We start from the raw sequence: 16,485 nt of genomic DNA on the forward strand, positions 1-16,485 counted from the left end.
CAAGTCATGAGGATTCATCTATCTTAAAGTCCCATTATTTTCATTACTTTCAACAAAAAACTTTCATCTAATCAAATAATTTGCTCTTGACATATTTTTATATTCCCTTGTATAGCTGGTATCTTATTCTTTACATCTACTATACAGACCGCAAGAAACTATAAAAGGTCATGAATGTAGCCCAGTCCATCATGCAAACCAGCCTCCCATCCATTGACACTGTCTACACTTCCCGCTGCCTCGGCAAAGCAAGCAGCATAATCAAGGATTCCACATACCCTGGACATTTTCTCTTCCACCTTCTTCCGTCGGGAAAAAGATACAAAAGTCTGAGGTCACATATCAACCGACTCAAGAGCAACTTCATCCCTGCTACCGTCAGACTCTTGAATGGACCTAGCTCGCATTAAGTTGATCTTTCTCTACACCCTAGCTAAAACTGTAACACTACATTCTCTGCACTCTCTCGTTTCCTTCTCTATGAACGGTATGCGATGTATAGCGCGCAATAAACAATACTTTTCATTGTATGTGAATACGTGTGACAATAATAAATCAAATCAAAAAGGATACAAATGATGAATTTAATGGGTCAGCCATTTCCTTATCGTTCATTGTAGCCACATCTAAATCTGTCTTTAAGGGGCCTACATTACCTCACACACTGAATATATTTTGAAAAAGTCACTTTCTCTCCCCTCCCCCCCCCCACACTTCTTTTGCATCCCTTATTTGCATACTTTTCTGGTTCTTTCCATTGGCTGGATTTCTACATTTTCTTGCATCACACCTGTTGGACAGAACTAGGTTCTGTGGCTTCCCCCCACCCTACTGTTGCACACCCAACTTCCTGTACCTTGTGTGACTGTGTTCTAGATTAAACAGGTATTTCTTCCCCTCTATGTGGTAAAGCAATTTTTCCCAAATCTAGCCAAATAGATATTTCCTATAGCTCTATTCATTCATGACAGTCTCATGGTTATGTTTGCATTATCCATTCTACATTATTGTATTATAACTGGATTTATGTTAGTTTTATTGCTCCAGTTAATTTTGAATATTTCGCTCATTTGAAAAAAACTTTAAATTTTGGTTACTCAAAGCAGCTAGTCAGGTTTTTTGCCTTTGTCGCTAATAACTTCTATATTTTTGAAATTTAGTCCTTCTACTCCATTTTACACTTTCCTCAATTCAAGTATACATCAAAGTTTAAAGTTTATTTATTAGTCACAAGTAACAGGCGGCACGGTAGCACAGTGGTTAGCACTGCTGCTTCACAGCTCCAGGGACCTGGGTTCGATTCCCAGTTTGGGTCACTGTCTGTGTGGAGTTTGCACATTCTCCTCGTGTCTGCGTGGGTTTTCTCCGGGTGCTCCGGTTTCCTCCCACAGTCCAAAGAGGTGCAGGTTAGGTTGATTGGCCATGATAAAAATTGCCCCATAGTGTCCTGAGATGCATAGGTTAGAGGGATTAGTGGTTAAATATGTAGGGATATGAGAGTAGGGCCTGGGTGGGATTGTGGTCGGTGCAGACTCGATGGGCCGAATGGCCTCTTTCTGTACTGTAGGGTTTCTATGATTCTATGATTGGTTAGCATTGCTGCTTCACAGCTCCAGGGACCTGGGCTCGATTCCTGGCTTGGGTCACTGTCTGTGTGGAGTTTGCACATTCTCCCCGTGTCTGCATGGGTTTTCCCCGAGTGCTCCGGTTTCCTCCCACAGTCCAAAGATGTGCGGGTTAGGTTGATTGGCCATGCTAAAATTGCCCCTTAATGCCCTGAGATGCGTAGGTTAGAGGGATTAGCGGGTAAATGTGTAAGGATATGGGGGTAGGGCCTGGGTGGGATTGTGGTCGGTGCAGACTCGATGGGCCGAATGGCCTCTTTCTGCACTGTAGGGTTTCTATGATTCTATGAAGTAGGCTTACATTCACACGACAGTGAAGTTACTGTGAAAATCCCCTAGTCACCACACTCCGGCACCTGGTCAAGTACACTGAGGGAGAATTTAGCATGGCCAGTGCGCCTCACCAGCACATCTTTCAGACTGTGGGAGGAAACCGAAGCACCCGGAGGAAACCCACACAAACACGGGGAGAACGTGCAAACTCCGCATAGACACAGTGACCCAAGCCGGGAATCGAACCCGGGTCCCTGGCGCTGTGAGGCAGCAGTGCTAACCAAGTCAGTGAAACAGACTTGGAGCTATCATAAGCAAATTATATTAGATATATGTAATTCAACTTAAGATCACAAAACAATTGCTATATCGAGCACTGAACCACTGAAAGGCAAGCACCCACAAAAAAATCAGCAGGGGAAAATAGTCTCATAGTGCAGCACGGTGGCACAGTGGTTAGCACTGCTGCCTCAGTGCCAGGGACCCAGGTTTGATTCCTGGCTTGGGTCACTGAGTGTGGGGAGTTTACACATTCTCCCCGTGCCTGCGTGGATTTCCTCCAGATGCTCCGGTTTCTTCCCATAGACCAAAGATGTGTGGGTTAGGTGGATTGGCCATGCTATATTGCCCCTTGTCAGAGGGACTAGCTAGGGTAAATGCATGTGGTTAAGGGGATAGGGCCTGGGTGGGATTGTGGTTGGTGCAGACACAATTGGCCTCCTTCTATATTGTAGGATACTATGACTCTATAGAGCACACGTATAATAAAGCAAATATCAGTTATATTTTCAGATGATATTCACAGTAACTTCATTGCAGTGTTAATGCAAGCCTACTTGTGACAATAAATAAACTTAAACAAGTTCTACAGATGTTAATCTATGCAATACCCAAAGCCTCTGGACTATTACACATCCATGAGCAGTTCTGTAAGTCTTGGGTCAATAGTTCGGTGATACAGCTCTCCACCACTATCAATACATCAATTTGTACAAAAGAAATAAAACCCAATAGCAGCACTGCACAACCAGCTGCATCATTTAATCCTGTCACATGACAATTGAACATCCAACCAAAAGCCATCTGTAACTTAAATTTCCCACTCACAAGAATAAATTTGCTCGACAAGCTAGGGCAATCCTGAGTTTTAAGTTGATTTATTTATTGTCACAACTAGGCTTACATTAAGAAGGCAATGAGGTAACTGTGAAAATCCCCTAGTCGCCAGACTCCGGCGCCTGTTCAGGAACACTGAGGGAGAATTTTGCATGGTTAATGCACCTAACCAGCACGTCTTTTGGACTGTGGGAGGAAACCGGAGCAGCTGGAGGAAATCCACACAGACAGGGGAATATCATGCAGACTACGCACAGTGACCCAAGTGGGGAATTGAACCCAGGTTCCTGGCGCTGTGAGGCAGCAGTGTCCAAGTTGTTGACAAGAACAATGATTATGCCAGTGAAATTTTAGGATGTTTAATTAAGGCAGATTAATGGCAAAACTCACATGACATCTATCATATCTAATCTATCATATCTAATTTCGGAAAATTAAACTAATGATCTATATTAATACAATGTCTTTATCATGTTAAAACCGTACTTCACAGATGCATAATAAAGCAAAAATTTGACATTGAGCAACTCAGAGTATTAAGGCAGGTGGCCAAAAGCTTGGTCAAAGAGTAATGTTTTAAGGGGCATTTCAAAGGAAGAAAAAGAGATGGAGATGTTTAGTGAGAGAGTTCCAGAGTTCAACTTAAGGCACAGTCACCAATGATTGAACAATTAAAAGCAAGGATGCTTTAGAGGTCAGAATTGGAGGAGAGCCAAGATCCTGGAGAGTTGTGGGGCTGAAGGAGATTACAGAATTAGGGAAAGGTGAAGTCATGGAGGAATACAAAAACAAGGATGAAAATTTTTAAATCAAGTTGTTTAAACAAGAGCCAATATAGATTACTAAGCATAGGAACGATGGGTAAACAGGACTGGATATGAGTTAGGCCAAGGATAACAGTTTTGGATGATCTCAAGTTTACAGTGATAGAACCTGGGAGGCTGCCCGGAGTCCATTGAAATAGACAAATCTAAAGGTAACTGAGTCATGGATGAAGGTTTCAGCAGCAGAGAAGCTGACGTAGGGGCAAAGACAGGTGATGTTGCAGAGGTGGAAATAGGCTGTACTGGTAATGGCGCACAGACCTCCTCAGAAGACAAACATGGGACACGGCGGACAGAGTACCCTTCAGCGTCCAGTACTTCCCCGGAAAAGCTACATCATCTTCTCCGGAGCCTTCAACATGTCATTGATAAAGACGAACATCTTGCCAAGACCATCTCCACACCTCCACTATTTGCCTTCAAACAACTGCGCAATCTCAAACAGACTATTGTCCACAACAAACTACCCAGCCTTCAGGAGAACAGAGACCACAACACCACACAACTCTGCCACAGCAACCTCTGCAAGACGTGCCAGATCATTGACATGGATGCTATCATCTCACGTGAGAACACCTTCCATCAGGTACACACTCTTGTGACTCGGCCAACATTGTGTATCTGGTACGCTGCAGGAAAGGATGTCCCGAGGCGTGGTACATTGGCGAGACCTCGCAGACGCTACGACAACGGATGAATGGACACTGCTCGACAATCACCAGGCAAGACTGTTCTCTTCCTGTTGGAGAGCACTTCAGCAGTCAAGGGCATTCAGCCTCTGATCTTCGGGTAAGCGTTCTCCAAGGCGGCCTTCACGACACAACGCAGAATCGCTGAGCAGAAACTGATAGCCACGTTCCGCACAAATGAGGACGGCCTCAACCGGGACCTTAGATTCATGTCACACTATCTGTAACCCCCACGACTTGCCTAAGCTTGCAAAATCTCACTAATTGTCCTGGCTGGTGACAATACACACCTTTTTAACCTGTGTTTAACCCTCTCTCCAGTCACATTGTCTGCACCTGTAAAGACTTGATTACCTGTTAAGACTCACATTCCAACCATTATCTTGTAATTGAATGTGTGTCTATATATGACTTGTTTGTGAACCGAACTCTTCACTCACCTGATGAAGGGGCAACGCTCCAAAATTTTGTGCTACCAAATAAATCTGTTGGACTTTAACCTGGTGTTGTGAGACTACTTACTGTGATAATAGCGCAGACATAGCTCGGGATCAAATACGAAACCAACGTTGTGAACAGTCTGGTTCAGCCTCAGTTGCCAGGAGAAGAATGGAGTCAATCAGTAGCTAGGAAATGGAGTTTGTAGCGGGGGTCCAAAGACAATGGCTTTGGTTTCGGTCTTCCCAATATTTAAACTATTAAACTAACCGTGAAAAAAAAATTCCACTTATTCGGTACTGAATGTTAGATAAGTAGTCTTATAACTTAGACAGAGGTTGAGAGAGGTGATGGTAAGATAGTGCTGGGTGTTATCAGCATAGGTGTGAAAACGAGCAGCAACCAGATGCTGTGAATTCAAGCATCAAGATCCAGCCAATGTAAAATGCTCAGTGAGAGAGATGTGCGTACATTAGATTTACTGCGCGGCTTTACTTATTCCTATCATTCAAAGTAACAAGTATAAAAATTTATTGTACTCAACTACATATCAATAAACGTTACAACGGTTATAAAGTAGTAACACCATTTGTCCATAACTGCGGCAACTCAAAAATGTAATCAAGTAAAATGGGGCAGTCCAAATTTTCCATGCATCTGTATATTTGACACTGCCATGTTGCCTTTTGGAACTCATGATCTCAATACATTTACTTTGCAATCTTCCAAATTGCCTTGAAGAGCATCTCCATTTTTATTTCTTTATCCCCCTTTAACCCCAGTTCAGTGTTCACCTGCTATCCACTGAGACATCTATCTGCACAGTGACACTGCTGCTTCACAATGTCAGGGACGCAGTTTGATTCCCAGCTTGGGTCACTGTCTGAAGTTTGCACATTCTCCCTGTGTCTGCGTGGGTTTCCTCCCACAGTTCAAAAGACGTGCTGGTTTGGTGCCTTGGCCATGCTAAATTCTCCCTCAGTGTACCCGAACAGGTGCCAGTGTGCGGAGACCAGGGGATTTTCATAGTAACGTCATTGTAGTGTTAATGTATGTTTACTTGTGACACTAATAAATAAACTTTGAGAAAGAACTTTTGAAGTACATTCACTGTTGACGGAAGCCATTTGGATTGCAAGATTGCACCACTTTATAGCATCATTTTCGAAATATTTATGAACAGATACAGATGGCAAGTGGCTCTGGCAGAACTTAAGCGCTAGCATGGATTCATGGCCTGTAAATTACTTTGCAACTTCAGAAGAAAAGATGTGCTTTCGCAAAGCTTCAGGTTTACATCAGGACGCAACAGAATAAGTGGTAAAATTTAAACAGCAAACAAGATCAGTTGTTTTCAAATTGCACATATTTTTGCTGCAAGTTGATCAGTTTGGTCGTACAAAGGACTCAGTTTCTCCCCCCAACCCCGCCCTCATTCATGCTATTAAAGCCCCTTGTAATACCAGATTCTATTTAACTGCTACTGCAACAATAATTCTTCACTTGCATTGCACACCCGTCATGTTTTCGCCAAAAAAAAAACTTTAGTTGACGCCATTGGGGTTGAACAACTGTGACAGTTAAATACTGACTGGCCTACAAAACCGAGAGAAAACTGTCACAGTCCACAACCGTGAAGCGAGCTTCAGCAAACAATGTCCACACACACAAGCAAAATAAAAAGTTTTCCCCAAGAAGAAATCATCCGCCAGCTCCCAACAGTTGAGTTCCTGGGGTGAAGGGTGGGGGGAGGGGAATAGGCTGCGAAAGCAACCAGTCGAAGAGAAGCAATCCGCATTTTGTGGAGTAACGTTGACTCTGCAATGTAATGGGGGGGGGGGGGAGGGTGGGGGCTGTCAAGAAGCTCTCACTCCCAGACTCTTGGATTCCGCCCCAACAACACACACACACCCTCCCCTCCCCTCCCCCAACAAGAAAAAAACACAGACAGAACGGCACACTCACTCGACAGAACTTCAGGCAATACTCGTTGGACGCGGTGACTTGGCCAAGGGACATCCGCAGCTCGCTCTCTATCCATTCCAGTTCTTCCCTCAGACTCCCTACATCAAACTCCTCTTCTTCCGCCATGCTTCTAACCCCTACCTGCGCGTACCAGCGTGCCGACGCACTTGCGTCATCGCGCTCCCGGCCCCAACTCCACGCACGCAGGCGCGCTACGACCACACCACCCGCGCGCAGGCAGGCGCACTACGACCACGCAGGCGCATTGCACCCACTCGCCCATTCCCAGACGAACGACCAGCGGTCAACCGGCGCACGCATGCGCACTCCATTCCAACCAACGCGCGCACGCAGGCGCACTCCATAACAACCAACCGGCGCGCGCAGACGCACTCCATTCCAACCAACCCGCGCACGCAGGCGCACTCCATAACAACCAACCGGCCCACGCAGGCGCACTCCATTACAACCATTCCACTCACGCAGGCCCACTCCCCACCCCCGCCCCCCCGGAATCCCTTTTGCGTCACAGGCGGGATCACGCTCGGCCTCTTTGATTGACAGCAGGAAAGAGCCAATCAGCCACCGCCGCCAGAAAACAGGCCCCAAAGGCCAATGTCCCTGGTTCGCTGGCACTGTGGGCCTTGTCGTCATGGTGACAGAGTTAGAATGCTGGAGCCCCAAAGTGCTGAGTTATACAAACCTGTAACCTAAAAAAAGATTCTCAATTTAATTCATTTGGCACTGCAGAAGAATAAAAGTGCAATTTTAATTTTAATTAAGTTCCTATGCTCGTTCCCACCACCTATATTTCTTTATTCATCTGCCAGCAAAACTTTGTTCTCTTCACTCTAAGGAGCTGTTTTCATCCTTCCAGTCATGTGTTGAATAGAGTAGATGGCTATCAGCAAGTTGCAAAGTAGTATTTGAATCAAGCAGATCTGATGCAAAATGTGTGTGCCTCTGGTCATCAGCAGTATTTGCAAACACTCCCATCACAAAGAAAACAATATTAGAATATTGTTAAAATATTGACATATCCATAACAACGTAAGACCTGATTTTTAGCTACCAATTGTTATAAAGCAGAGGTTGATTTCCCCTCTGAGAACTAACACCGATTTGATTTGATTTATTATTGTCACATGTATTAGCATACAATGAAAAGTCTTGTTTCTTGCACGCTATACAGACAGAGCATACCGTTCATAGAGAAGGAAACGAGAGAGTGCAGAATGTAGTGTTCCAGTTATAGCTCGGGTATAGAGAAAGATCAACTTAATGCAAGGTAGATCCATTCAAAAGTCTGCTGTCAGCAGGGAAGAAGCTGTTCTTGAGTCAGTTGGTATGCAATCTCAGACTTTTGTATCTTTTTCCTGACGGAAGGAGGTGGAAGAGAGTATGTCCAGGGTGTGTGAGGTCCTTGATTATGCTGACTACTTTCCCGAGGCAGCGGGAAGTGTAGACAGAGTCAATGGATGGGAGGCTGGTTTGCGTGATGGATTGGGCTAATTCATGACCTTTTGTAGTTTCTTGCGGTCTTGGGCAGAGCAGGAGCCATACCAAGCTGCGATACAGCCAAAAAGAGTGCTTTCAATGTGCATCTGTAAAAGTTGGTGAGAGTCATAGCTGACATTCCAAATTTCCTTAGTCTTCTGGGAAAGTAGAGGCGTTGGTGGGCTTTCTTAACTATAGTGTTGGCATGGGGGTACCAGGACAGGTTGTTGGTGATCTGGACACCTAAAATCTTGAAGCTCTCGATCCTTTCCACTTCGTCCCCATTGATGTAAACAGGAGCATGTTCTCCTCTATGCTTCCTGAAGTCAATGACATTGAGGGAGAGATTGTTGTTGCCGCACCAGTTCACCAGATTCTCTATCTCATTCCTGTACTTTGTCTCATCATTGTTTGAGATCCGGCCTACTACGATGGTGTCATCAGCAAACTTGAAAATCGAGTTGGAGGGGAATTTGGCCACACAGTCATAGGTGTGTAAGGAGTATAGTAGGGGTCTGAGAACACAGCCTTGTGGGGCACCTGTGTTGAGGATGATCATGGAGGAGGTATTGTTGCCTATCCTTACTGATTGTGGTCTGTGAGTTAGGAAGTTCAGGATCCAGTCGCAGAGGGAGGAGCCCAGGCCCGAAACACCCAAAGAGCGGTACCTTGCCTTATAATCTGTTAAAAGTGTGTGTGAAGTGGTGTGACCTGCTCTTCAGCAACTCCTAGTGGTTAAATAAATCCCTGACACTCACTCTAAATTCAACATGTAACAATTTATTTATCTAATTAACAGTGAACAAATTAACTAAGTTATTAACAAACTGAATAAATCCCTTCTAACTATTAACTATTCCTGAATAAAACAAGATTCTAACTGAATGCTGTTCAAGTAAATATAATTCCCATTCATTAACAAAAATAGAATTTAGTCACTCTCTAAATTACAACCAGGTTTTGTGTCTTCCAGAATATTGTGGGCTTTCTCTGTTGATTCTTCTGTCTGAAACTTATTTTTCCTTTGGTACCTTTGCTATCTAGATGGTGCTTTCTTTAAGACATAGACGAAGCTATGAGAGCCAGTGATTCTCTCTCTCTCTCTCGAGAGAGAGAGAGAGAGAGAAAGAGTTGAGAGCTGAGAACTGTTTTCTCTGGCAGATGCTCTCTCTTTTTGTTCCACTGCCCCCTTCTTTTATACCCATGATGACATATCAATATTCCCCACAATAGGATTGGTCCCAGTTGTCAAAACCACCTGATTTAAATTTAATAAGTTCTTGGTATCTAAGTGCCTGATTCAAATTGATTGGTGAAATTCAAAAGCCTGTTGTCTGCTTAGCCTTTCATTACAAATGTTTCAGTTTGGAGCTCCCTATGTACTTGTATTTTTTAAGCACAGAAAAAGCACCATCTTTTAAAGCGACCGTACAATGCTTTCTATCCTAGTATTTCACAACTTTACCATTCTTACAAACACCAAATTCTAACTTCCTACCTCCCAACCTACTATTACTCTACCAAACTTCACAACACCTCCCCCTTAAGAAAAAATGAACCATCATCGTGAAAAAATGGCTTCATTTTTTTTTGGAACCTTAACTTGATTATGTTACTAGGTCCATAGCCCATTAATCTAGAGTTTCACATTTTATACTAATTTTATTTATACATAACATTGAACACTACCATTTCTATCTTATATAAACATTTTTCTTTTAAACTCATGACAAAGCATCCATGATAATATTTTCATGACCTGCAACATGTACAATCTGTAAACTAAATGCTTGTAACATGAGATTCCTATGAAATAATCTGGTGTTCTTGGCCTTAAATCTTTCCAGAAATGTCAAAGGATTGTGATCAGTATTTGCAATCATCCCTGATGCATTGTTTGCAACGTAAACATTAAAATGTTATAAGGCTATTGCAACATTCTTCATAGGAAGCTGCCTTGCAAAGGTAAGTTGACCCTTACATTGATCAGCGTTGCATAATTGTTGTCATGCAATATACTACTTTTCTAATTGTCAAAAGTGCCATAATGCATTAAAATATATCAAATCTTGTCCAAATAGTCTCTGCTGTCATTTTAAATGGACTGACAACTCTGACTGATTAAAAAACCCTGTTTTCGAAAGTTGAAAATAAAACTCTGTACCTGCTCCCCGCTATACTGATTGACAACACTCTGCTTCAAAATGGAAATGGGACACTGAGGAATGTTATGAAAGCTGTAGCCATTGCAAATACTTGGCTGGGTTTCAAAAGCCTATTATAGCTTCAGCTTATCAAATGGTCTATTAATATAAGAATGATTGAAACTTTTAAGGAACTGTAATAACAGATTACACCTTTGAAGTGGTTTCTTGTTTGTTTACACACCTAACAGACACCAAAGGGATGACCTTTTTTTAATACTGGAGTAATATTTTTCAGTATCTTTGATAGGGTTTTTGAATTCACGGTTTAATTAGCTTGTTTTTTTTCACACCAATTTTAAAATAATTCCCATTACTATTGCATGGCTCCTGATAATCATACATAATCATACATAAGGAAAGGAGGAGGAAGGCAGTGGTGATAGGGGACTCTACAGTGAGGGGGTCAGACAGGCGTTTCAGTGGAGGAAGTCGAGAAACGTGGATGGTGGTTTGCCTCCCTGGTGCCGGGATCAGGGATGTTTCTGACCGTATCCAAGAAATCCTGGAGTGGGAGGGAGAGGAGCCAGAGGTCGTGGTGCATACTGGTACCACTGACATAGGCAGGAAAGGGGAAGGGGTTATGAAAAGAGAGTATAGGAAGTTAGGTAGGGAGTTAAGAAGAAGGAACGCAAAGGTAGTAATCTCGGGATTGCTGCCTGTGCCACGAGACAGTGAGGGAAGGGACAAAATAAGGTGGAGGATAAATGCGTGGCTGAAGGATTGGAGCAGGGGTCAGGGATTCAGGTTCCTGGATCATTGGGACCTCTTTAGGGGCAGGTGCGACCTGTACAAAAAGGACGGGTTTCACTTAAATCCCAGGGGGACCAATATCCTGGTGGGAAGGTTTGCTAAGGCTACGGGGGAGTGTTTAAACTAGAATGGTTGGGGGGGTGGGAATCAAAATGAGGTGACTGGGAGAGAGGAGGTTAGCTTAAAAATAAAAGGGGCTTGTAGACAGTGCGAGAGGGAGGATAGGCAGGTGACGGAGAAGGGGAGCGCTCAGACCGAAGGGTTGAGATGTGTGTATTTTAACGCAAGGAGGGTAGTGAACAAAATGGATGAGCTTAGAGCGTGGATCACTACTTGGAAGTGTGATGTGGTGGTCATTACAAGACTTGGTTATCTCAGGGACAGGACTGGAGACTTCAAGTGCCGGGTTTCAGATGTTTCAGGAGGGACAGCGAAGGAGGCAAAAGAGGTGGGGGAGTGGCACTGTTGATCAGGGATAGTGTCACGGCTGTAGAAAAGATGGATGCCACAGAGGGATTGTCTACGGAATCTCTGTGGGTGGAGGTTCGCAACAGGAAGGGGTCAATAACTTTACTGGGTGTTTTCTATAGGCCGCCCAATAGTAGCAGGGACGTGGAGGAGCAGATTGGGAAGCAGATCCTGGAGAAATGTGATAATAACAGAGTGGTCGTGATGGGAGATTTTCATTTCCCAAATATCGATTGGAATATCCCGAGGGTAAGTGGTTTAGATGGGGAGGAGTTTGTTAGGTGTGTTCAGGAGGGCTTCCTGACACAGTATGTGGATAAGCCTACAAGAGGAGAGGCTGTACTTGATTTGGTATTCGGGAATGAACCTGGGCAGGTGTCAGATCTCTCAGTGGGAGAGCATTTTGGGGATAGTGATCATAACTCTATCTCCTTTACATTAGCATTGGAGAAGGATAGGATCAATCAAGCTCGGAAAGTGTTTATTTGGAGTAAGGGCAATTATGAGGCTATTAGGCAGGAAATTAGAGGCATAAACTGGAAGGAGGTTTTCTCAGGGAAATGTACAGAAGAAATGTGGCAGATTTTCAAGGAAAATTTGTCTGGAGCTCTACACAGCAACGTTCCAATGAGAGAGGGGAGTTATGGTAGGTCACAGGAATCATGTTGCATGAAAGCTGTAATGAATTTAGTCAAGAAGAAAAGAAAAGCCTACAAAAGGTTCAGGGAGCTAGGTAATGTTAGAAATCTAGAAGAGTATACGACTAGTAGGAAGGAACTTAAGAGGGAAATTAGAAGAACAAGAAGGGGTCATGAGAAGGCCTTGGCAGACAGGATAAAGGAAAACCCCAAGGCATTCTACAAGTATGTTAAGAGCAAGAGGATAAGATGTGAAGGAGTAGGACCTATCAAATGTGACGGTGGGAAAGTCTGTATAGAACCAGTAGAAATGGCAGAGGTACTCAATGAATACTTTGCTTCAGTATTCACAATGGAAAAGGATCTTGGTAGTTGCAGTGCAGACTTGCAGTGGACTGAGAAGATTGAGCATGTGGACATTGGGAAAGAGGATGTGTTGGAGCTTTTGAAAAGCATCAAGTTAGATAAATCACTGGGACCGGATGGGATGTACCCCAGGTTACTGTGGGAGGCAAGGAAAGAGATTGCTGAGCTTCTGGCGATGATCTTTGCGTCATCAATGGAGACGGGAGAGGTTCCGGAGGATTGGAAGATTGTGGATGTGGTTCCATTATTCAAGAAAGGGAGAAGAGATAGCCCGGGAAATTATAGACCGGTGAGTCTAACCTCAGTTGTTGGTAAGTTGATGGAGAAGACCCTGAGAGGCAGGATTTATGAACATCTGGAGAGGAATAGTATGATCAGAAATAGCCAGCATGGCTTTGTCCAAGGCAGATCATGCCTTACGAGCCTAATTGAATTTTTTGAAGATGTAACTAGACACGTCGACGAGGGAAGAGCGGTAGATGTAGTTTATATGGATTTCAGCAAGGCGTTTGATAAGGTGCCCCATGCAAGGCTCATTGAGAAAGTGAAGGGGCATGGGATACAAGGGGACATTGCCTTGTGGATTCAGAACTGGCTTGCCCACAGAAGGCAAAGAGTGGTTGTAGATGGGTCTTTTTCAGCATGGAGGTCGGTCACCAGTGGAGTGCCCCAGGGATCTGTTCTGGGACCCTTGCTCTTTGTGATTTTTATAAATGACCTGGATGAGGAAGTGGAAGGATGGGTTGGTAAGTTTGCTGATGACACAAAGGTTGGTGGTGTTGTGGATAGTGTAGAGGGATGTCAGCAGTTGCAACGAGACATAGATAAGATGCAAGACTGGGCGGAGAAGTGGCAGATGGACTTCAAACCAGATAAGTGTGTGGTGGTTCATTTTGGCAGGTCAAATAGGATGAAATAATATAATATTAAGGGTAAGACGCTTGGCAGTGTGGAAGATCAGAAGGATCTTGGGGTCCGGGTTCATAGGACGCTCAAAGCAGCGTTGCAGGTAGAGGCTGTGGTTAAGAAGGCGTATGGAATACTGGCCTTCATCAATAGAGGAATTGAGTTTCGAAATCGGGAGATAATGCTGCAGCTGTATAGGACCCTGGTCAGACCCCACCTGGAGTACTGTGCCCAGTTCTGGTCGCCTCATGACAGAAAGGATGTGGAAGCCATAGAAAGGGTGCGGAGGAGATTTACAAGGATGTTGCCTGGATTAGGTGGCATGCCTTATGAGGATAGGTTGAGAGAGCTAGGTCTTTTCTCCTTGGAGAGGCGAAGGATGAGAGGTGACCTGATAGAGGTGTATAAGATATTGAGGGGTATTGATAGAGTGAATCCTCAGAGGCTTTTACCCAGGGCTGAAATGGTTGCCACAAGAGGTCACAGGTTTAGGGTGCTGGGGAGTAGGTACAGAGGAGATGTTAGGGGTAAGTTTTCCACTCAGAGGGTGGTGGGTGCGTGGAATCGGCTGCCGGTAGTGGTGGTGGAGGCGGATTTGATAGGGTCTTTTAAGAGACTTTTGGATAAGTTCATGGAAGTTAGTAAGATAGAGGGTTATAGGTAAGCCTAGTAGGTAGGGACATGTTCGGCGCAATTTGTGGGCCGAAGGGCCTGTTTGTGCTGTAGCTTTTCTATGTTCTATGTTCTATAATGCATACTAGGTGAGTGCGTATGGAGGATACTTGGGGGAATGGGGTGACATGAGGGATCTGAGGGGGTATGGATGATTTGAAGGGGTGAGGTGGCATGGGTGGCATAAGGGGACATGAGATGGCATGGAGGTTGGTGGATTTAGGTATGTGATGAGATTTAGGGATAGTTTGTTAATGTTCAGAGCTGGGCTGCTGCGTCAGACAACTGAAATAGGCTTTCTAACCAGCCCACCTCTACATGTAAACAACTAACCAGTCCACCCAGGCTCATTGAATGAACCCAGCACCTATGAGAAAATTCAAAAATCCAAGGCAAAGTCACACATGGTTCTGATGTCCATTAGAGAAGGCACAAAAGTCCACACATTGAGTTTCTCTGAGTCCATACACAAACCTGGACTATAGTGAAGCTGGGAATAATGATGGGGGGAAGGTTGATATTCCTAGTCACAGAATACGCAGAGGTAGAGTCAGGTTGAATTTGACCTGAGACCTGGACAAGATGTCCTTTATTTTTGCAAGAAGTCAAATTTTTAGTGAGATTATTTGCAACAAATATAACAGGAATAAGCATAACTTTCATAGCTTCTGAGTTTGTGTGGAACTCAAAAACACTGGAGGCTGAGGCATAGTAAAGGAGAAATCAGAAATGGAGGTGAGGGCACAGGAAGGGGTGATGGAGATGCTTTCTTTTCAAAATAAGTACATAGAAAACACATTTAACAAAACCATTTTGGTTATTGCGATCCATTTGAGGTTTATTTAATCTGAGGGTGCTGATATGAAACATATACATATCCAGCAAAATTCTTCATGGATCATTTGCTGAAATGTTGACAAACCTTCCCCTTTCATCTCTGAATTTAAAATTATAAATTTGACTCCTGCATTCTGGTAAATGTAGATTCTTGCACAGTATCCACATCATTTATGACTACCAGGTCAAGATTAGCACTGCTGCTTTCCCTTAGATACTAAGTCATCAGGAGTCATCACCTTGATAAAAGCAAAGTACTGCGGATGCTGGAATCTGAAACAAAAACAGAAAATGCTGCAGAAATGCAAAAAGGTCTGACAGCATCTGTGGAGGGAGAACAGAGCTAATGTTTTGAGTCTGGATGACCCTTCATCAGAGCTGAGAGCAAAGAGAATCAGCGGAGATTTGTGCTATGAGGGTTGGGGGGGGGTGGGGGGTGGAATGAGACAAAGGGAATGTAAATGAGGGTACAGAAGGCTAAGAAGGTGCGAAAAAATGTCCATTACGTGATCAGAATGTGTGAATAGCAGAACAGAGGTGCAGATTGTTAAAGGACTGCCTGAGGAATGTGGCAGTGTTCCTGCAAAAATGGACAATTTCACATTTTCCCCCATTATACTCCATTTGCAAGATCTTTGCCCACTCACTTAACCTATATGTATCTTCTTGTAGCCTCCTTATGTACACTTCACAACCTACTTTCCTACTGATCTTAGTCATCAGCAAATTTGGCATCCATCCCTTCATCCACATCATTTATATGAATTATAAATAGTAGGTCCCAGCACTGATCCCTCTTGCTCACCACTCATTACATCTTGTTAACCTGAAAAAGATCTATTTATGCCTACTCTGCTTCTTGTTAGCCAGGCAATCCATCCTGCCAATATGTTATCCCCGAGAACATTAGCTTTTATTTTCCGCAGTAACTCTTGATATGGCACATGGCTTCAGGAAATCTAAGTACAGGATCATAGAAGATCATAGAAATCCTACAGTACAGAAAGAGGCCATTCGGCCCATCGAGTCTGCACCGACCACAATCCTACCCAGGCCCTACCCCCATATCCCTACATATTTACCCAACTAATCCCTCTAACCTATGCATCTCAGGACACTAAGGACAATTTTTAGCATGGCCAATCAACCTAACCCGCACAACTTTGGACTGTGGGAGGAAACCGGAGCACTCGGAGGAAACCCACGCAGACACG

At 43.9% G+C, this 16,485-nt stretch overlaps 1 protein-coding gene across 1 annotated transcript in view; it reads right to left on the reverse strand.

The window, feature by feature from the left end:
* LOC144506557 (zinc finger protein 654-like) overlaps window positions 1-7,084 on the reverse strand; it is a 48,717-nt gene extending 41,633 nt beyond the window's left edge. Inside the window, exon 1 of the mRNA XM_078232834.1 lies at window positions 6,931-7,084. Within this exon, the coding sequence (XP_078088960.1) occupies window positions 6,931-7,056 (126 nt within the window). The 5' untranslated portion in view covers window positions 7,057-7,084. The remainder of the gene's footprint in view (window positions 1-6,930) is intronic.
* Window positions 7,085-16,485: the final 9,401 nt, after the last annotated feature.

This window comes from Mustelus asterias, chromosome 17 (genome assembly GCF_964213995.1).
Source record: "Mustelus asterias chromosome 17, sMusAst1.hap1.1, whole genome shotgun sequence".
Taxonomy (NCBI): domain Eukaryota; kingdom Metazoa; phylum Chordata; class Chondrichthyes; order Carcharhiniformes; family Triakidae; genus Mustelus; species Mustelus asterias.